The sequence below is a fragment of the Marmota monax genome, unplaced genomic scaffold, assembly GCF_021218885.2.
Source record: "Marmota monax isolate L192 unplaced genomic scaffold, Marmota_monax_Labrador192_F-V1.1 WCK01_AAM20220418_F8-fsc00009, whole genome shotgun sequence".
Taxonomy (NCBI): Eukaryota; Metazoa; Chordata; class Mammalia; order Rodentia; family Sciuridae; genus Marmota; species Marmota monax.
This window is the reverse complement of record NW_026694710.1, coordinates 27,253,643-27,275,138: the sequence shown is the minus strand read 5'-3', so window position 1 is coordinate 27,275,138 and position 21,496 is coordinate 27,253,643. Positions and strand designations below refer to the sequence as shown.

Genomic DNA, 21,496 nt, shown 5'->3' with positions numbered 1-21,496 from the left:
AGTGCCCCTTGGAACATCTATTTTTGAGGAACCCATGAGGCTTTCTTTGTGCTGGACCATGGCTCACTGAGTCCATACGTCTCAGCTTATATAGCACTATAACCAGTGGAAACTCCAGAGATGTAGGTCTTGTCGAGTGAGCCCAAAAGTGCTGTTTATGCATATGTTCATGTGTTCATTCACCCCAAGGAAACGTGTGCTTTCTATATCTGTGAGGCGAGTGCTTGCAAGCCAGTTGCAGATTGATGCTGACTTTTCCTTCCCTGGTGACGACTGACTGCTTGTTCTCCAGGTCTCTGCCATGAAGTGCGGCCTCTTGCCCATCTCCCCAGAAGCACTTTCCCTTGGAGAAGTGGCTTATCATGACTATCATGGCATTCTGGTTGATGAAGAGGAAAAGGTTTTGATTCAGAAAAATCTGGGGCCCAGAAGTAAGGTCAGTGGGCCTGGCACCTGGTCTTTCCTGGAGGGAAGAAGAAGCGCTCTGAGGCATGTCCGTCTCGTTGCCTGGCTCCATCCCACTCCATGCTTCCCCTCAGGTTCTCATTCTCCGGAATCACGGGCTCGTGTCAGTGGGAGAGAGCGTGGAGGAGGCTTTCTATTACATCCATAACCTCGTGGTTGCGTGTGAAATCCAGGTGAGGGTGGTTGTCCCGCGGGGTGTGAAGTTCACTTGGTGTTTTCAGGGGTCCTGAGGCTTTGAGCAGTCTTTGCTAAAGATGAGCTCATGAATTTGGAACTTGGCCAGGACAAATGCATTTTACTGATTTAAGTTAGCAAAAGATTACTGGACTTTTCATTCCTAATTTTTTATTTTTCAAATACATAAGTTGTCAGCATTTATGGAGCACTGGTATGTGCCAGGCCTCATGTTGGGCACTTTTTTTTTAAAATATTTATTTAGTTGTAGATGAACATACAGTATCTTTATTTATTTTGATGTGGTGCTGAGGTTCGAACCCAGTGCCTCACACATGCGAGGCAAGTACTTTACCACTGAGCCCCAGCCCCAGCCCCATGTTGGGCACTTTTTTTTTTTTTTTTAAATATATTTATTTATTTTTAGTTTTCGGCGGACACAACATCTTTGTTTGTATGTGGTGCTGAGGATCGAACCCGGGCTGCACGCATGCCAGGCAAGCGCGCTACCGCTTGAGCCACATCCCCAGCCCCCATGTTGGGCACTTTGTGCGGGTCGTGTGTGTGTTATTTCCCTCTGCCTTTACACGCCCCTTTTGAAAATGCTGGAGCTGAGAGGTGGGTTCATCCAGACTCGTGGCCGGGACACTGCCCGAGCTCTGCTCCAGGCCAGGCTCTCACTCTCCCTGACTTAGGTTTGGGGCCAGTGAGGCTCCAAGTCTTGAGGGTCCTGAACGGTGCTTTGTTTTCCTATTTATCTGCCAAGTGTAAATGCCCAATGTCTTTGTCGTGCTGGAGAAGAACTCTGAAAGTCGTGTTAGAGTCAGTGGATCAGTGCCCACTGTGTTTTTTTTTTTTTTTTAATTCTTACCACTGATGGCTCACTTTGTTGAAACCTGCATAGCTGTACAAGTACGTGTCATAGTCGTCTCTTTTCTGAGTCTCTCTATGGTACGCAAGCCATGGTGTTTGCTTGTTTTGGAAAAGGTTCGGACGCTGGCCAGTGCAGGAGGGCCAGACAATTTAGTACTGCTGGATCCCGGGAAGTACAAGGCCAAATCCCGTGCTCCAGGGTCTCCGGCGGGGGAAGGCACTGCATCACCTCCCAAGTGGCAGATTGGAGAGCAGGAATTTGAAGCCCTCATGCGGATGCTTGATAATCTGGTAAGAATGGTGCCGCCACTCGATTAGAAAATTTCTTTCCTGAAAGCGCATTGATTTTTTTTTTTTTTTTTAAATGGCAAGCAAGATGGCTACTTTACATGTATCTGAATTTCACCCTCAAAAATCATGAAGCCGGGGCTGGGGTTGTGGCTCAGTGTAGAGTGCTTGCCTAGCGTGCTCGGGGCCCTGGGTTCAATCCTCAGCACCACATAAATGTAAAATAAAGATATTGTGACAACCTAGAACTTGAGAGTTAAAAAAAAAAAAAATCATGAAGCCGCCAGGCTTTTTAATGTGTAGGCTGAATCACAGTAAGCCACAGTGGTGTTTTGTTTTCCCAGCTAATGTTGTGTTGGGGCAGGTGGGGCAGGAGCGCAGGCTCCTGCTGGCCAGCGTCCACAGGCAGGCTGGAGGGCCTTGCCACATTGTCAGCCTGGTGTCTGTGTAGTTGTAGCTGCTTGGGGCCTGGTTGCTGGATTCCACAGCTCTCTGCCTGTCGTATTGGTGGGAGACCCTATGCTACTTATGTCAGGGACACAGAATGGTACCAGCAGGGCACAGAAGCAGGATGGCTTGCAGCATTGATGGCGAGGGCCAGACCACAGACCACACTGGCTTCATGCAGGCCAGGTCTATGCTGGGGCGGCTGAGGACGGATCTTGTTCTTCTGCAAGGATCAAGGAAGAAACTGTACGTAGAAGGTGGCTCTTGGAAATGGCCTCAAAGAATAGGCCGGAACATGACTGGCCAGGTCAAAAGAAGAAGCACCCACAGACAGCCACAGTGCAGCTGGGGACAGCCATGGGAGGCAGGGACCTAAATAGTCATTGCTGGATCCAGATTAGAATACTGTCCTGCGGGGCAGGGTCATGGCTCAGTGGCAGCGCTTGCCTAGCACGTGTGAGACACTGGGTTCCATCCTCAGTACCACATACGAATAAATAAACGTGTCTATCTACAACTAAACAATAAAAAAACACTGTCCTAGGGTTTTTTTGGTGACTTAATGGCTAGAGATAATTTTTATTGTTGTTGTTTTGGGGTTTTTCTCTGAGACCTAAGTAGTGAACCCAGGACCTTGTTGGGGTTTTTCTCTGAGACCTAAGTAGTGAACCCAGGACCTTGTGCAGGCAGGCAGGTGCTGTACTCCTGAGCCACATCCAGCATTGTCCTCGAGTTTCCAGCCCTCCAAACACACCACGGGGCTTTAGTGCTGCCACAGGGCCCCTCTCATGCCACATTGTACCTCTCAGGTGGGCTTTGGGAAGGCCCATCCTAGTGCCCCATGATGGCCAGTGTGCTGCATGTGAGGCGTCGTCCCCTCCGTGGGGACTCCTCGCCATCAGCTGCATTCCATCAGGGAGGAGAGATGACAGAACAGTCTTCCCTGACCTCTGCATCCTGCATTCGCTGACCCCCTTCGCATGGAATCTTGAGAAGATTGCAGTGTTTGGCTCAGGAGTTCATGGCCCTGTGATGGAAGTGGCAAACAGATTTCAGGTCACTGTGTGATCTAGGGGTGACAGGCACAGTGGGAGGGACAGAGACAGTGGCAGGGCAGGAGCCTCGGGCCCAAATTGGTTAAGGAACGCAGGAAAAGGAGCAAAAGCTAACAAATCAGGTACAAGAAGCTGTCGGAATGAGGGGGCAGCTGGAGTTGGTGTCCCTTCAGGAAAGTTGCAGCCAGAGAAGAAGTGGTCTGAGTGTCCTGAGGTGAGGAGTGCGGAGCTGGCCCAGGCATAGGGTTCCTTCCTCCTGGTCCACCATCCCACCCCGCTCCTAGCCAAGAGTCACATGAGGAAGGGGGAGAGGAGATAAGGCTCTGCATACCTACTCATCTCGTGCTTTCAGGACATTTTGGAAGGTGGAGAGTGAAATCTAAATTAGGCACTAACTCTGATTTAATAGAAGAGGAAGGCTAATAGTGAAGTGTGTCTTACAGAAAGTGTATTTTATTTGGTTTCTTCAATAAGTGCACGTTATTAGCAGTTTTAATATTAAAGTTCTGTGTAGCTTATAAGAAATAAACTGGAAGCCATGAATGATGCTGCACACCTATAATCCCAGCAATTTGGTAGGCTGAGGCAGGAGGATTATAAGTTGGAGGCTAGTCTTAGCAATTTAATGAGGCCCTATACCACTTAGTGAGACTCTGTATCAAAATAAACATGGATGGGACTGGGTGCAGTGGTGCAGCCTGGAATCCCAGCAACTTTGGAGGCTGAGATATGAGGATCCTTAGTTCAAAGCCAGCCTTAGCAACTTAGTGAGGCACTAAGCAACTCAGTGAGACCCTGTCTTTGAATAAAATACAAAATAGGGGTTGGGATGTGGCTCAGTAGTCATGTGCCCCTGAGTTCAATCCTCAGGACCAAGAACGTAAATAAATAAATAAATAAAAAGGGATGGGAATTCAGTGCACCTGGCTCACTCTCAGTACCAAAGGAAGAAAGAAAGAACAAACGAACATCAGGCTGGGGCTGGGGTTGTAGCTCAGTGGTAGAGCACTTGCCTAGCATGTGTGAGGCACTGGGTTCTATCCTCAGCACCACCGAAAGGTAAATACATAAAATGAAGGTATTTTGAAAAAGAAAGAAATGAACTGGACGAGATTTGCCGACTGTGGTCTGTGTTTACAGCATCTGATTTGCTGCTGTGCTGACTGCTAATGATGGAGCAGGTAGAGAGCAGGTGAGAATCCCATGCCATAGTAGACGTCTCATCTCAAACGTCTACAGTTAGGAGAAATGCGCACTTGTTTCCACAGCAAAATAGAACTTCAGCTCTTCCAAAAAGGAACAAATCTATATATCTTGTGTCTATCTGCTTACCTGTGTGTGTGTGTATGTACACGCACACGTGCGTGCGCGTGCATGCTCTGGGGTTGAACCCACAGGACCTGGGCACTAAGCACAAGCTCTACTGCTGAGCTACATCCCCAGCACCCCCATATTTTTAATCATGAGCCAAATAATTGTTCACAGGATCAAGTATTAGAGAATTCTGGTTTGACAGCATTAGAAGGGAAAATGAAGAAAAACCAGTGCCCTGTCAGAATAAAATGGTGTTTCTGGGTCCTGAGACTGTACCCTGAAGCCAGGGAGATGCCCCACGTGCAGGCAGAGGCGGTGTCGACAGAGCTGTGTGTCTAGGCAGTGCTCTGTGGCCGAGTCATCCCTCAGTACCCCTCAGCAGAGCTTGCTCAGGGAGGCAAAGTGCCTGTGCAGGTAGATCTTGCCTGTCTGAGGAACACAATGAAGATGACTCCCTTAATGAAGATGGCCATTTAAAAAATTTTTTTTAGTTATAAATGGATACAGTATCTTTTTATGTATTTATCTTTATGTGGTGCTGAGGATGCAACCCAGTGACTCAACCTGTGTGAGGCAAGCGCTCCACCACTGAGCCCCATCCCAGCCCCAGCCTGAAGATGGCTGATTTTAAAAGTGTATCAAAGCAGTGATGGGTAATAGATATCCAAGGAGGAGCAGAGCCAGAGAGAGAGACGATTTCTGACGTGGGAGGAATCATCCCTACTTCGTACTGTTCTTTGTTATCTGAGACGGGGACTCACTGTGTGGCCCTGGCTGGCCCTGAGCTCCTGGGCTTAAGCCACCCTCCTGCCTCAGCCTCCTGAGTAGCTGTGACCATAGTCGTGCACCACCACACCTGGCTAGAGGATCCGCCCCTGAGGGCTCCTGTGTGTCTTCAGTCGCCCTGTGTCCTTTGGCGAGCATTGTGACGTGCAGTGAGTGCACACCTGTCCAGGCACCACCAGCTCTGGTGTTTCATAGCCTCCTGGGGGGCGGTGCGGGGCTCCAGGCGCAACTCAGCTCGGTCTCTGCCTCACAAGGCTGCAGTCAGGCTGTTGGCCAGGGCTGGCTTCTCATCATAAGGCTCCATGGGTTCGGGGAGGGGTGCCCCCCTTCTGAGACTCCGTTTTCCTACAGCGGCGGTATTCATGATGGCTTGCATCTCCAGAGCTAGCAGGGTGGGACTGTACGCTCTTTGTTGCCTGTTGCAAATGCCAGAGGCTAGAAGCATGGCAGTTGTTGCGCCTGGGCTTGAAGGGCAGGGGCAGTCACAGGTGGAGCTGAGGGTCATCAAAAAGTCCGTCACATCTACTAAGTGCTAAGCCCTGGTGAGGAGAGATGAGGAAGACCCCCCCTTGTCTGCAGCTGCTGCCTGGGGGGACAGCTGGCAGGTGCTCCAGCAGAGGGGCACGAGGTGCCACGCACCTGTGCAGGCACAGCTGGGGGTCGCGAGGCAGCATGGAAGGAGGAGTATAAGTGCCATATGCAAATTTTGCTGAGAACCAGTTGCCATGAGTGGTGTGTGGTCTTACCTGATGGTTACCACAGTGTTGAGACTGTGTGGATGAGTCTGCTCTGTGCAGTCGTCAGCAGCAGGTGAGTCCTGTCAGCTTGAAAACTGAAGTCGCCACGAAAGCAATAGCCAGATCAAAAGCAATGCCGGTACTGCACAAGCCTTCGGGTCCCTTTTCAGTCACTTGCCATCTCAGGTGGCCACTGTTTTGTCTCTACAACAGAGATTGCTTTTGCCTGTTTTGTGCTTTTTACAAGTGGACCCAGACAGCGTGTGTCCTTTTCCACTGTGTTTCCCTGGGCAGTCGGTTTGTGAGCGTGGTCCACGTGGGTGCCATTGCTAGTAGAGCCTTCTCTTTCCTCACCACGGTCCACCGTGTGAGCATGACAGTTTCTTGTTCTACTTTGTGTGGCTTTCTGGGTGGTTGTGGTTTGCTCGGGCACGGTGGTCCTGCTGTCAGCGTTGCGGCCTGTCTTTGGCGAGCCTGTGCCTTCTCGGCCACGTGCTTAGGATTCGCGTTGCAGAGCTGCGTGTTCTGCCTGTGGACGTCTCCACAGTGAACCCTGCTCTGAGATCTGGAGCACTGACTATCTTTTCTTCTCTTTGGACCTAGGGCTACAGGACTGGCTATCCCTATCGATACCCTGCTCTAAGAGAGAAATCTAAAAAATACAGCGATGTGGAGGTTCCTGCTAGTGTCACTGGTTACTCTTTTGCTAGTGACGGTGATTCGGGCACTAGCTCCCCTCTCAGACACAGTTTTCAGAAGCAGCAGCGAGAGAAGACAAGATGGCTGAACTCTGGCCGGGGTGACGAAGCTTCTGAGGAAGGGCAGAATGGAAGCAGTCCCAAGTCGAAGACTAAGGTGTGGACGAACATTACACACGATCACGTGAAACCCTTGCTGCAGTCTCTCTCGTCCGGTGTCTGCGTGCCAAGCTGTATTACCAACTGCTTGGTCTGTGCCTACCTTACTGTTCATAGTTAGATGATGTAGAGCAAGGTGGGCAGCTGGGGCTTCGGAGGCTTTGGGACCCTGCCCTCTGACCCACATCGACTCATGACCCTTCCTCGTTAACTTGCCTTTCTTTTGAGCCAAAGCCCACTTTATGCCTCAGCTCAAACTCGAGTAATACTCTGCTTGAAACTGCTTAAGATACAACGCACCTCCTTAGTCATTGCCCCTGAGGCCGACTCCACTCGCAGTGGAGCACTGAAGGGCTCACCTGTGCTAACGGGAAAGCAGGAGCTCTCTTGAACTCCAGCTGTGTCGGCTCTCAACTCCTCACGCAGCTCTGAGAGGCCTGACCCGCGCCAGTGCTGCCCACGCCTTGCTTCCCTCCTTGTCACAGTGTTTTCTTAAGCAGTTTTCCCCGCGGCCCGCTGGCCCGTTCTCTGCTGACTCTTGTCCTCTCTCAGCACTGTTCCCTGCCCTCTGTCCCAAAGCCTCGGAAGGCTCACGCCAGCTGCCCTCTGCATGGACTGTTGCATGTGAGTAGGCGGCCATGGTGGTGAGTCTTGGACTCCTGTGGGGTGCGGCATGACCAAGTGCAGCGCAGGCCACCTGCAGGCACCAGCGACAGATGCTGCCAGGGGCTCATTTCAGTGTTAGCACTGTGCAGGGCTCCTGTCCCCTCAGAGGACTCCCTGGTGTCCTGCTGCCAAGGGTGCTTTCCCCTCCCGTAGGCCAGCCCTTGAGTCTGTGCAGCTCACACCTCAGTGCAGCAGAGGCCCTTTCCAGAGCCCTGGATGGAGTCCCCCGTGGGGCAGCACAGTGGGGCCAGACCTGGCTGCATGCTGAGCTCAGTAGAGTCGGCAGCCCAGGTGTCCCAAGAAGCAGGAAGCCGACAGCCACATTTCCCCTTTCAACAGTGCTTTTACTTGATAAGTTTATTTAAAAAAAAAAAAAAGGTTTTGTCTTCCCCAGGTGGTTCTGGTGTTTTCCTGCTATGCAGTTGGCGCGGAGCCACTGTGGTCCCGAGCAGCTGTGTCACGTGGGCGAAGACCCTGCGTGGTGGCAGGCTCAGAGTGTGGGAGCACGTCTCTTCCTCTCCTGCCCTCCCTCCCTCCCTTTCTTTCTTTGGTTCACTGGTTAGAATGGTTAAGCTTAAAAACAGAACCCCTCTCTGCCGCCGCTGGGGTGCTCTGCCGGCTGCCTGCCAGGTCTCTCCAGAGCCGCACCCACAGCAGGCAGCATGGCTGTGAGCTCTGTGATGGTCGCCTGGAGGCAGTCCAGTCAGGCTGGTGTAGCTCGCAGCGGAGCACCTGCCTGGCAAGTGCAGGCCCTGGGTCAATCTCCCGTATTTAAAAAAAAAAATGGAAAAAAGTCACTTGAGGCATTTTAGTCAATGAGTGCATCGAAGGGGATCTTGCTCAGCTGTATTTATATGTGTTTCCTATTTCCTGGATTAATACAAATTCCACGCAATGTTCCCAGGTTGGTATATTTTAATTTATAATAATTCATATTAATTTTTTAAATGGGTTCAAGCTTCTGAGGTGGCTGTTTTAACATTTTGACTAGAAATATTTATAGTAAGACGCTGAGTTGTCTTTTCTCTGAGAAGGTAACCGTCAGCGAGTGCCCGCAGCTCCATGCCCATTCCACACTCCTTCGCAGTGGCTAAGCCTTTGACAGTTTGGTTGCTTCCTTAAGGTCATATGGTTTATGGCTATCTTATTGCCTCTCAAAAATATTCCGAAAGGCACAGCCGTTTGCTTTCAAAGATGGCTTGTGTTAGTGTTCAGTGCCTACTCACGCCTCGGAGTCAGAATCTGACCCAAAGCCCATCTCGATTGGAGGCCTGAGCAGCGATGAGCAGGAGGCACTGAGGCTAAGCAGCCTTTCAGGGCTCACCAGGCGCTTTATTTTGTTGGAACGGTTTTGCAACACTCAGAGGTTTCTTTTGTAAAACATGATGTCACCCCCTCACCTCGTGCTTGGGAGCTGCTGCAGCGTCCCCTGGTGGACAGTGCCGCTGTGTGTCTGGTGCTGCCACTCACTTCCACGCACAACTCTGGTGGTGCCCACTCTGCCTGCAGTGCGGACTCTTGCCCTTCCTGGGTGGCTGCGTCACATTGCTTCTCATGATCCTGTCATCTCACGCTTCCAGTTGGCTTTGGTGTTGGGGGACTCTCAGGGCGGTGGACCAATGGCCTCTGAGGGGCCTGATCCAGCTGGTCATTAGCCTGATTGCCCCGGCTCTTGTGGGCTTTCCCACTGGCCACGCCTCTGACTCCACCATTCAGTGGTTTCTGCGTGGCCACGTCTCACCCCCATGTCAGCTCTGTAGAGTGGCCCAGGGTACGTGGCCATTGGTTCAGCCGTCTGTGAGGTTCAGTGCATGAGCAGATGTGAGGTCAGTTGGACAGACGGATGCTGTGGCGTTGTGACTACTGTCATGACCCTGACTTCTCGACTGTTCTTGATATTGCAGTGGACTAAAGAGGATGGACCTAGAACTTCCACCTCTGCTGTCCCTAACCTGTTTGTCCCATTGAACACTAACCCAAAAGAGGTCCAGGAGATGAGGAACAAGGTATGTGCTGTCCTGGGCACTTGGAGGGAGCTGGGTGCAGGGTTGGAAGGGATACTGGCTGCTGTGGAGCAGAGGGGTGCTTGCTTCCAGCAGGGCAGTCTGTGCTCCCACTGGGGAAGTGAAGTCACCTCCTCATGCTGAGGCTGTGTTCCGCCATCAGTGTGGAGCAGGGGCAGCAGACATCTGGGGCCTGAGGAATGTCGGGGTGATGCTTGCTCAGTAGCAGGTCTGGAGTAGAAGCCCCAGAGCCTGATCCAGCAAGAGTGGGTGGCTATTCTGCCTTTCAGACTCATTCAGAGGCTCATAAACTGCACTGGTCAGAATGTGGGTTGTCAGATTGTCAGTGTTCACAACCCCCACGTATTCCCCCAGGTCACTGGGTACAGTGAAGGGCTGGGGCTCTGCTTGAGCCTTCTGGAATGTGTGGGAATTGGGACTAGTCCCTCCATTTCTGCTGACCTACGCCCTGCTAAGCAGGGTGGGCCAGTGCCATTAGGCAGGTGTTCCTGGGGCGTCATGCCATCTGGGCTGGGTGGAGCACAAGATCACCTTGGGTGTAGTGGTCCAGGTGCACAAGCAACATGACTGGCGGCCACAGCATGACCACTTTGTGCTGCTTATGTGCTTTTCTTTTCCTTCCCATCCTTAGATCCGAGAGCAGAACTTGCAGGACATTAAGACTGCTGGCCCTCAGTCCCAGGTTTTGTGTGGTGTGGTGATGGACAGAAGCCTCGTCCAGGTGAGAGCTCAGAATGTCTCTCGTATTAGTGGGTGGTGACTCTGTGTCCGTCTGCTCCAGAGTTGTTATTAACTTGGGAGAGAATGACTTTATGAGGTGAGTATCCTAGGCAACCAGTTATCTCTGCTATGAATTCTCTTGATAAGAAGTAGACCAGCCACTTCCCTTGAGTTCTAGACCTAGCATCAGCATGCAGAGGGATGTGCCCATCCCTGCAGACCCCTCCTTGTAGTGCATGCCTGTGTGAGGGCGCGTATGGCCAGCTCTGGGGTTAGCAGGGTGCTGTGTAAGTGCTAGAAAAAGGAGGGTTTGATGGGCCTTTGTTCTGGAACAAGTCATGTCTGCAACATAGCACTGCTTGGGCTGCGGAGGGAGGGCCTGGTAAATGTGGTCCACATTTACATGCATTTCTGTAAAATAACTGTACTTAGTGGCACATTGAAGATAATTGTGTAAGTAGTTATCTTAGAATATGAAGATGCCACCTGATGCTTTCAAACCTGACTCTTCAGGGGTAGAAGGTGATTGTTGCATTTTCTGAATCTGGCCAGCTGTGGTCCTCGTTTCATGTTTGGGGTCTGCACGTACCACTATCACCACTGCTGCGTTCACTGTTGACCGCTGTCCCTGCTGCATGCTCTTAGCTGGCTTCCCCCTCCCCGGGTGGTTGTAAGCTAGGCCTGGTGTGCTCTGATGACTCAGTTTACTGTTGCAGGACGCACCCCTTTCTGACTGTACGGAGACTATCGAAGGGCTCGAGCTTACAGAGCAGACCTTTAGTCCCGCTAAATCTCTCTATTTTAGAAAGGTACTCAACGCCCTGGCAGTCCGCGGTGCTCTTCTCCCTTTCCTGCCCCCACCACCTCCTGCTTGAGACCTTGTCTTTGTTTCTGATGTAGCTTGAAAGAGACCTCTAAATCATGTATGAGATTGCAGCAGACTCTGTTTCGCCTACTCTGTTCCTTAATTAAAACGGGTGTGAAGCATTGTACAGTATTGAGATATTGCTGGGAAGTGGCCAGTCTGAAGGAGACAGTGGCTGCATTGCTCAAGTTCTGCACATGACTCGTCAGTGCATGCCTTTGGGCTCCAGAGTTTACCTTTCACAAGATGCCCATTGCAGATGGTCTCGTCAGGGCTCTGCTGGCGGCCACAGCTCCCCCACAGCCCCTCCCCTTGCTTGTTCATCTTTGACCATAGCCATCAGTGGTCATTGCAGAGGAATGGATTTTTTTTTTTGAGAATCGAACCCAAGGCTGTTGAATTATATCACTGCCCCAAAGAAGTGGGAAATAAAAGCAAGACAGTCATTGTCAACCTTCATTGATAAAAATGCATTTATTTTTACTTTAAAAAAAACTTGAGTACCTGGGGTTGTGGCTCAGTGGTGGAGCGCTTGCCTAGCATGTGTGAGGCCTTGGGTTTGATCCTCAGCACCACATATGAAGGAGCAAATAAAGTAAAAAAAATTCATTGGCAACCAAAAAATATTTAAAAGAAAAAAAAAAAACTTGTTACTGTTGCAGGGGAGAAAGACATGAAAATCTGAAGCCCCACATTTTGATCTCTGTGTGCGTGGGTATCTATCTAGCCTGTGCTGGAGGTAGACAATCCTAGGTAGTAAGGGTCCTGGAGAACTTGGTGCCCATGAGGTGGTTACCCACTGTGTGTAGAGTCTTCAGTGTTTGGCCTTCATTCGGAGGACATAGCTTGGGCTCTGTCTTCCGCTATTAACATTTTCAGTGTGATGCCAGTCTCACTAACTCGCATTCCAGTTCAGCTAGAAGCAGCTTTGTGCCAAGGTGCCATCTTCATGTACTAATGCAGTGGGTTCTGCTTTCCTCGTGCTTAGAAGTTACTCCAGCTACTGTTTTTGGGGGGAGAAGGATGGGTTCCTTGGCAGCTTGTGTTTCCAGCCAGCACATTGGGCCACGAGCCGTGGTGTTCTTGTGGGTTAGCACGTTGTGGATGTGCCAGGCGCCTGGGTGGATTGCGCCCTGCACGTAAAGCAGGCCACAGCCAGTCACTGAGGTACTGTCCCCTTGGCACTGTGGTGCCTTTAAAGGATTTCATCTGTGGTGTGTTCAGCTCCCCAAAAGGCAGGCTGGCATGTGTCCCAGGACGTGCTTCTGCCTGGTGTGTCGTCTAGTTACAGCTGTGCTCTGCCCCAGTGGTGCTCAAACATGGCACGTCACAGTCACCTGGGTGCTTCACAGATAGATGGAGGGTCCCCAGTCTCAACAGAGCCGCCTTGCTGGCTGGCCCCAGTTGAATAGATGTGGACTCCCGTCCTTTATTGCCCCAGTGGTGGGGATGGAACCCAGGGCCTCGTGCCTGCTCGGCTGCTGCCCCACCACTGCACTGCCCGCACTCCCAGCTTACGTGGACTCTTCCTCGAGATTTGTGCTTCTTACCTCCCCATTTCTGAAGTTCACATTTGTGTTTTGATCTTCACCCCCATCCTGATGAGACATATTTCATTTTTATGGCAAAAATGTGCTTTGACTCCATGGATGTCCTCTACTGGAGCTATTATTTTATTTTACTACTTTTTATGTCAACCTCAAAATGCAGACAGTACTGCTCCTTTGGTGCAGGGAGCTGCTTTAGCGCGGACGGTGTCCCGGAAACTCCCCTCCCCAACATATAGACTCTGCTTCCTGTCTGAGGAACAGCCCTTAGGACTTGGGAAGCTGGGGCTTTCTGAAGAACTTTCTTTTGCCTTTAATTCCTCCCTCACTGGTGACAGCCATTCACACTGTGAAGTCCACCTTCCCACGAGGTAGTAGTTATCATTTCAGAAAGGAACCCTGTACCCAGTTGGAGGCGCCTTCAGCTTGAGCCTTTGGGCATCTCAGTGCGGACCTGCAATAATGTTGCCACCTTCTGAATTTTATTGCTAGTGGATCGAGTAGCTGGAGCAGAGGCGTGAAGGTGTGTGTTTTAAGGTGTCCAGCTAGGAAAGGGACTGCGTGGTCTGTGTGTGCACCCTCCCCTCATGCTGTAGCGTAGGAGTGCACAGGGCAGTGAGCCCACCTCTTGGACTCACTGACCCTGTGCTGAGCTCGCAGCATGCGCATGGCCCACCCTAGGAGCATCCCTTTGCCTCTGCCCTGGTCTTCCTTGCAGATGAAAAGCTAAAGCTCAAAGAGCTTAGGCCTCAAGCCCAGGCACGCAGAGCTTTAGGGCTGGAGCCTTTGTCTTGCCCAGACGTCTCCGTCAAGTACACAGTTACTGGGCCTCTGTGTTGCTGGAGTCCTTGGTAGGTCACCTGCAGTTGGAGAGGGAGGAGGCTCCAGGCAGCCCGCTGGAGGGAGCGGCTCTGCCGCGCCCTAACTGTCCAGCCCACTTGTCCTGCACCTCAGGCTCGGCCTTGCTTTGCCTCAGAGCCAGAGGGTCACTGCATGAGGAGCATCACCATTTGAAGTGGTCACCGTGTTTGGCAGCCCAGCAGACCCCTCCAGCCAGTAGTGAAACTGAGGCTGCTGGACAGGAAGGGGCCTGTCTCAGCCAAAGCTAATGAGTGGTGGACAAGGATTTAATTTGCTGTCTTGCCGTGGCAGGGTTGCTTCTAAATGAAGAGCCACCAACCCGAGGTCAGGCCTAGGCAGCAGGAGGGGAGCCCCTCCTGTGACGGGCCTCCAGGCTGTGCAGTAGAGCCCCTGCTCCAGCAGGCCCTTCTCCCCGGGGTTCTGTTATGGTTCGCCTTGGAGTGCTTCAGAGTGCCTGGAAGTGCCACTCAGCCCAGACCCACTGGGCTCCCGGCCCTGCCACCAGGACACTTTCTGCCTCCGGTGGTGCCCCTTATGGAGATGAGTGCTGCGGGCACAGAGGCTCCAGGCCTGGCAGTGTGTGATTCCGGGTCCTCCTGTGTTCACTGGTTTTTGGAAGCTGGCGATGAGTGAGGCGCCTGTGTGTGAGCTCTTGTCAGTGTTTTCAGAATGGGCCCCAGAGCGTTGGAGAGCCAGCCCCAGACAGAGCAGCTCCGGGGCTCCTGATGGCTCCCTCCCTCGCCGCCTCTTGGGACGTGGCCTAGGAGCTGCCTTAGTGCTTTGCTTTTGCTTTGTTTGCACAGATGCTCAGTTTTCCAAAGCCCTCAGGCACACTCTGGTGTTGAAGGGCATTTTGTGGGGGTGTGTTTGGGAACTGGTTGTAAACTGTGGGCAAGACTTACCTGTGCTTGGACCTTGCCATGAGAGAAGGGAACCCCCACTGTGATCAGCACAGAGAGGCCCTTTTCTATTCCTGTGGTCAGTGGGCAGGTGGAACCCTCCGGTGGTCTGTGCTCTTGGGTCCGTACTGGGTGCCTTTACTTTTGAACCTGAAGGACCGTGGTCGGGTCTCTTTTCTGGGGTTTGTTCGGCAGTGTTGAACCGTGTTTCCACATCTTCTGCCCCTGACGCCTACCCTCAGTCTAGGCCCTGGGCCCCTGGCCGTGCAGTTTTGGGCTGCCTGTCTGCTCCTGGAAAGCCTCCCTGCCCTGCCTGCAGCCTGCCTGGGAGGAGGGTGTGCCCCTTGGCCAGGCTTCTGCAGACCATGCCCCTTCTGTCCACAGGGGGAGCTGGTGACGGCCTCCAAGGCCATCATTGAGAAGGAGTACCAGCCCCACGTCATCGTGAGCACCGCGGGCCCCAACCCCTTCAACACACTCACAGACCGCGAGCTGGAGGAGTACCGCAGGGAGGTGGAGCGGAAGCAGAAGGGCTCTGAAGGTGAGTGGGAAGCAGCAGCCTGAGGCTTCCCAGCGAGGAGAGTCCTGTGCGTGAAGCGCAGACTGTGGCCTTGTTGAGGCCTGCACATCAGCCAGCACACATTCCCGAGGATTTGAGAAGTTGAACACATTTGGGAATAGTGCCGTGAAGGGGTGGCCTCAGAGAACTCTGTGTCCCCCCCCCCCCCCCCCGTGTGCACCCTGTGCCTGGGGTGGTCCTGCCCGGGACCGGCCCCAGCAGCAGTTGGGCCCGCTGTGCTGTGCAGAGAGCTCTAGGGTGTGAGGGGCCGGCCGTTCTTCAGCAGGGTTCCGTCTGTGTGGAGCGATGAGAGCATCCCAGGAGAATCCGATAGTTAGTGGGGGAGCTGCCCGAGTGTCCACGACACTGGCCTTTCATACGCACAGTGATTCAGCTTCACGGAGAAGAGGCCGCCTCTGCTCCATGGGAATCACTAACAGTGAATACTGATGGTTCCTAAGGGCCAGCCCCGCAGTAAGTGTTCTGCCAGTAGACATCCTGTCTCCTTCTCAAGGTGACCCTGAGAGGAGGGCCCACCCCTGCAGCTGGGTCCTGGGGCAGAGACAGAGCTCTGCAGGAACACGGCAGCTCTGCCCGTCCTGGCTCTGTGGCTTGGGGTTTCTGATGTGTTATTTTCTTCATAGACCCTGAGGGTTTCCCTGTGCTGGGGTGATCACTGGCCATGAGTAGCATGTTGACACCCTGATGATCTCAAACCATGCCCACAAGGGGCCACATGCTGGCCTAGCCTCCTTCTCTTGGTGACTTACTGACATAGGTCGCCATGATTTTGTGAATGATGGTTGGACACTTTTATAACACATGAAAATAAATGGAACTGAGTGCCAGAGTCTCGAGGAACAGGTATTTCCAAACTATAGGTTTTTTTTTTTTTTTAAAGAGAGAGAGAGAGAATTTTTTTTTTTTAATATTAATTTTTTAGTTATTGGCGGACACAGCATCTTTGTTTTTGTATGTGGTGCTGAGGATCGAATCCGGGCCGCACGCATGCCAGGCGAGTGTGCTACCGCTTGAAGCCACATCCCCAGCTCAGAAACTATAGGTTTTGAAAAGTGGAACCAAAAATTTTGAGAACTAACAAAGAAGTAGTCCTCCCATTGCCTCCTGGAATGCTGGAGCAGGGCACATGTGGCCGGGAACTGGGGCTCAGAGGCCAGCACCTCTTCTTGGACAAGGTTCTAGTCCTGCAGGGAGGAGACACTCAGGCCTTTGGTTTCTGGAAAGCAGCAGTGCCCTTGGCCGGGAGGCAGCTGGCCTGGGAGAGGGGTCTGCAGTCAGAGAGTGGACAAGAGGTCTGAGGAACAGGGTTGCACGGACTATTTTTTCTAAGTGAGAAACAGGCAGGGATTTCTGAACCCAGGGTTTTAGTTCCTGCAGTTTTGTTTCCTTTTGCTGCTTTATCAGTGGATTTCAGAAAAAGAAAGAAAAATCATTGCAGTTATCAAGTTTACTTTATTGATAAGAATGTTCTGCGTGAGAAATCAAGACCAAAGTCGTGGTGGCATGACACTGGGAGGTGGTGATTGGGACTAGGAGGTGGTGAGTGGGACTAGGAGGTGGTGAGTGAGACGAGGCCGTGAAGCTGCCGGCCACTCGCTCCACAGAGGATAGGTGGGTCTAGCTTTTCAGTCTGTCTCAGGGACACTGGCAGGTTTTCTTGGGAATAAGAATAGAAATTAACTTTGTACCCAAGATTGGTTAAACTTCAAATAAACACTCACTTGTAGTCAGTCTCTTGATCCTTTTCCAAAAGCTAGCAGACACAAAGCCCTGCTGTGGCTCTTCCAGAACACGCCCTGGGAAGCCAGCATGACCTCTGAGGCCGTCTGCTGCTCAAGAGATTGGGCTAGTCGGTTTGCCTCGCCGTGCCTCTCTCCTACCCGGTGCATAGGACACCTAGAAGGAGGAGAGGTCTCCTTGGGCTTGTGGTTCCTGAGGTTTCAGTCCCTAATTGGTGGGCTCCCTTGCTTTGGGCCTATGGTGAGCAGCTGTCATGGCAGGGAGGGCCTGGTGGAGCACCGCTCCTGCCCTTGTGGAGGCTGGGAAGAGAGATGGAGGCTCCCGATATCCTCATCAAGGACATGTCCCGCAGGGACCTTCCTCCTCCACCCAGGCTTCCCTGCCTTCCTGAGGAACCGTCAGCCAGGGACCAGATCTGCAGCACATGAGCTCTTGTGGGACACCTGTAAATTTCAAACCCTAATGCAGGCTGAGGGTCCTGGGGTTGCAAGCCCTATGCGCCATGTTCTTGTTTTGTGTGTACCTGCAGACAATCTGGATGAGGCGAGAGAGCAGAAGGAAGAGAGCCTTCCAGACCAGTCGGCTGTGCCCCACACTCCCCCCAGCACCCCTGTCAAGCTTGAAGAAGGTGAGCTCTGGCGGAGGCGGGGGTGCGGTGGCCCTGATGTGGGAGGGTGCATGCCTGTGCACTGGCACCTAGTTGTGGCACTAGTTCTGTTAACCTGAATAAAGAAGTGTGCAGGCCTGACCCAGCTCTGGAGTCCTCCTGGCCTCTCCTCCTCCATCTGTTCTGTGCTGGGTAACCTGAGGCAGAACAGAGTCCAGCCATTATGATCGTGGGAGGGCAACTTCAGGGTGGGACCCACCACGGTTCTTGTGCCAGCTTTGCCCGTTGCTTGCCTACTTACCATCCTTCGTCACGTCGAGAGGGCACCTGAGTGCCTTCCATTGTCGGGCTGCAGGATGCTTGACCTGCCACACCAGGCAGGTGCCGAGAGGCTGTGTATACCCTGCTCGCCTCTCGGACTATCGCACGTCCGTGGTGTGTGATCTGACACGTCTGTGTCTCAGTCTCGTACATCTGTGTCTCCCGTGAAGCCTGTGGCTTCCCTCCCCGTTCTGTGTCCTACAAGAGTGGCTCGGCCTTTCTTGTGGAACCCGGTGGCTGTGACTGAGTGCATAGACTCTCTCCTGTGCTTCTCTTTCTCGCGGCCGCCTTTCAACAGGAGCTGGATGTGCTAAAGAGTACCTGCTGCCCTAGTAAGTACTGCCCGCGCCTGGCGCTCTGCTCTCACACCCCTGCCTCTGCTTTGCCTTGTTCTCCTGCTTCTTTGTTGTTTATTAAGTTTTGTTTTCCGTTTATTCAAAACAAAAACAGAGGCCCTCTTTTGTTTGTACCCAACCCTTCAGTGGCCTCCCCATGAGTGAGTTTACCTGAGCACTGTGCAGGGCAGCGGCCTGCATGGACGGTGGGATGGACTGTCTGGGGCCGCCACATACTGCACAGTGTTGCTCAGAGCAGCCTGGATCTAAAAATGGAGTTTTTAAGTTCATCCTCTGAGAATCTCTCTTGATGGTTGGGTCAGATGTAAAAGCAGATGAGGTTCTGCCAGGTGGGTTCTTCCACTAGGTGCATGGAGTCCTGTTTATTTGGACCTGTGTTTAAACTGGCATTGGCAATTTGAAGTGAGCTGAAGAGGGTATTAATACTTTTTAAGAAATGTGACATTTGTCAAAATGATGGAAAGTTAGAGTGCATGCTGGGGCCTCTATCTTGGAGCGTTAGCTGCTATGAGCTTGGCAGAGGGAGCCCTAATCCCTCCGGGTGGGGAGGTGCCTGCACCCCCAGCCTTCCCTCCTGCTGTAAGTGTGGCGTGGAGTGAGGGAAGAGGGCAACGAGTAGGGTGGACTGTGGGGCGCCTCCTGCTCCCTAAGCTACAGCAGTGTGGGGCCTGGAACATGTGTGGCCAGGCCTCTCCAGCCCCGCTTAGCTCCTGGTCCTGAGCTGTGCTTGACTTCTGAGTACTAAGTGGTTTGGTGTTGCCTAACATGCAGCTGCTTGTTACTTTGTAGACTACGTAAAACCTCCAACACTGGTGTCCCTGGGGTAGGTGTAGGCATGTGGGTAGATGGAAATCAGCCACACCTAGGCTTTCTGGAGATAGGTGACATTTTGCTCTTTCCTGTTGAGTTATTCAGATTGTGAGGATGGCTTGATTTTGTTATTGTTGTTTCTATAACTTCCCTTATAGTTCATTTTTCTTTTCACTCTCCAGCCTAAATGGCTTTGTTTTCTTGGAGGTCTGTGCTCCTGGGGTCTGGGGTTCGCTCATGGTTCTCTCCTGGCTGCCCTTGGGGAAGACCAGATGTTGTGGAACCAATTCTAGGCTTAATTTTAGTCCAGAGCTCAGCATGAAGGCTGTGCTCCTCAGGAAGCTCGAGATGCTCCCCACCGGAGGCGCCAGACAGCCTTGGAGACAGACCTTTTCTGACGTTAGCTTCACCCAGCTAAGGTAGAGAAGGTCTAGTTAGAGCTTCTTGTCTTGGAAAACGCAGAGTCCCTTCAGTGGCCGCTCCTTCTGCTGACATTAGGCAGCTGGCGACCAGGCAGGAGCCCTAAAGCCTTTCTCCCACTCCCACCCTGCTGCCAGACCTCCTGCAGGAGCCGGCTCCCGGAGACGACAGCGATGCTGCCACCTTCAAGCCGATGCTACCTGACCTGTCCCCCGACGAGCCTTCAGAAGCACTTGGCTTCTCGACTCTAGAGGAGGAGGAAGCCCAGGGTCCCCCAAGCCCTACCCCAGACCCCGCTGCTGACCCTGAGCCAGCCTCAGCCCCAGTAGCTGAGGAGACGGCCCCCCCAGCTGCCGAGGAGGGGTCTGCTGTGGATCCCGGCAGCGACGGGTCTCCAGGCAAGTCCCCGTCTAAGAAGAAGAAGAAGTTCCGCACTCCTTCCTTCCTGAAGAAGAGCAAGAAGAGGGGCGACTCCTGAAGGCCCGGCCTGCACTGTCCTGTCTGAAGCAGCCCTGAATCTGCCAGAGTCCCTGGTTATGTCTGTGTTCTGTCCTCTTGTGTAATGGAATGCGAAAAGCCAAGCCCTCTACCTAGCTAGGCCCCTCCTGCCTGTGCCCAGCCCCATGCAGACCGGTGCTGACCGCCCATGTGTGCACTCTGCCCCCCTCCCCCCCCCCCGCCTCCACCTCGGGTTCTGGGGGAGATGGGCCTCTAAATCATGGTCCTGGCTGGAACTGGAAGGCACCAGAGGCTTCTACCAGCTCTGGCACTGTCCCCCTGGGCCTTGACCACTTCATCCTTCCTGTTGTGAAATAACTCTCTGCTCGGCTTCCTCTTCACCCCAAGGTGTCTCAGGTGACTGAATCCAACTTGTGGTTTTTGCTGGTGTCACCTGCTCAGTGACCTCCCTCTTTCCTGCACACAGCCTTGGTGCTGTGCAGCACTCCTGTGCCCACCCCGTGGCCCCAGGGCTGCCTTGAAGAGGTGGGTTTGGGCAGGATGCTGGGCCTGCACATGCCCAGTGCTATGCTCCCTATGGGCTGATGGACAGCCCCCACCACAACCAGATTCACAGGGAAGGGGATGCCCAGAGGGGAGAAGAGTCTTTTCTTTTGGCAGGTTTGCAATTTAGCTTCCTTTTTCACTAAATGTGAACAGATCACTTTAGTTTTCTTTCTGGAGCCTCTGGCAGACTGCAGGGAGCACTGCCTGCCTGTGTGGGGGTTCAGAACTGATGGCGGGCTGTTCCCACCCTAACTCGGCCTACAAGATGCCCAGGTTCTGATGAAAGTGAACTCAAGACAGAAGTCTTGACTCGGTGGCCTCTTGCACCCTTCTCTCCTCTGTCAATACTGCTGTGAATCTTCACTCAACTCATCCCTGGAAAAGGGCTGGAGGCTGCTCAGGGGGTGGCTAGATAAGTCCTCAAAGGTGCCAGGAGCTGTGGGGTGCCTGCCAGGGGGCCCAGAGGTGTCCCACCAGGGAGCGGCGGGTAGCACCGGTGCCACATCTTCAGCATGGTGGGCTGAACGCCCACAACCCCACCAACACCGTGCCTGAGCGGGACCCGAGGCTGGTGGCAGGGTGGCCCAGGGCCTGCTGCCAAGGTGGCATATAGTTTCCCACCTTCGTCCTCCCCCTGCCCCATATACGCAGTGACCTTCAGTTTTCACTTTTGTAGTCTAATTCTTTGTATCACAACATGAAACGTAGTTGCACTCACGATGCAGACGCCTGTGTGTCCTTTCCTCATTGTAACATGTTTTACTCACAAATAAACTCTTTAAGCAGTTTCTGTCCGAGTATTTTTCTTGCCTTAAAGTAGGATTTCCAAGTTTTCGTGTCTCCCCCCCACCTTTTTTTGAGATGGGGCGGGTCTTGCTGTGTTGCCCAGGCCAGTCTGTCAACCCAGGGGCTCAGTGACCCCTTGTCTCCAGGCAGTTTGGGTCGCCTATCCTTGCCACTGCGGCCACCGCCAGTCAGCTACTCCCTGCAGCTGTGGACTGGGAACGTGCATCTAACTTGGTGCCCCTGCTGGGCCTCCCTGGGGAACCTGAGGTGGCATTTGGAAGCTACTGGACAGG

At 52.8% G+C, this 21,496-nt stretch overlaps 1 protein-coding gene across 18 annotated transcripts in view; it reads left to right on the top strand.

Annotated features, from left to right (window-relative positions):
- Add1 (adducin 1) overlaps positions 1 to 21,207 on the top strand; it is a 68,767-nt gene extending 47,560 nt beyond the window's left edge. For 6 of the 18 annotated variants that reach the window (XM_058572450.1, XM_058572456.1, XM_058572451.1 and 3 more), the window contains 10 exons: positions 293 to 436; positions 540 to 638; positions 1,627 to 1,803; positions 6,743 to 7,087; positions 9,567 to 9,668; positions 10,318 to 10,407; positions 11,123 to 11,215; positions 14,963 to 15,119; positions 17,428 to 17,526; positions 19,550 to 21,207. In XM_058572450.1, the coding sequence (XP_058428433.1) occupies positions 293 to 436; positions 540 to 638; positions 1,627 to 1,803; positions 6,743 to 7,087; positions 9,567 to 9,668; positions 10,318 to 10,407; positions 11,123 to 11,215; positions 14,963 to 15,119; positions 17,428 to 17,526; positions 19,550 to 19,890 (1,647 nt within the window). In that variant the 3' untranslated portion in view covers positions 19,891 to 21,207. Of the gene's footprint in view, positions 1 to 292; positions 437 to 539; positions 639 to 1,626; positions 1,804 to 6,742; positions 7,088 to 9,566; positions 9,669 to 10,317; positions 10,408 to 11,122; positions 11,216 to 14,962; positions 15,120 to 17,427; positions 17,527 to 18,124; positions 18,160 to 19,549 lie in introns of those variants that run through there. The other 12 variants (XM_046423504.2, XM_058572455.1, XM_046423496.2 and 9 more) reach the window with 9 other exon arrangements.
- The last annotated feature ends 289 nt before the right edge of the window (positions 21,208 to 21,496 follow it).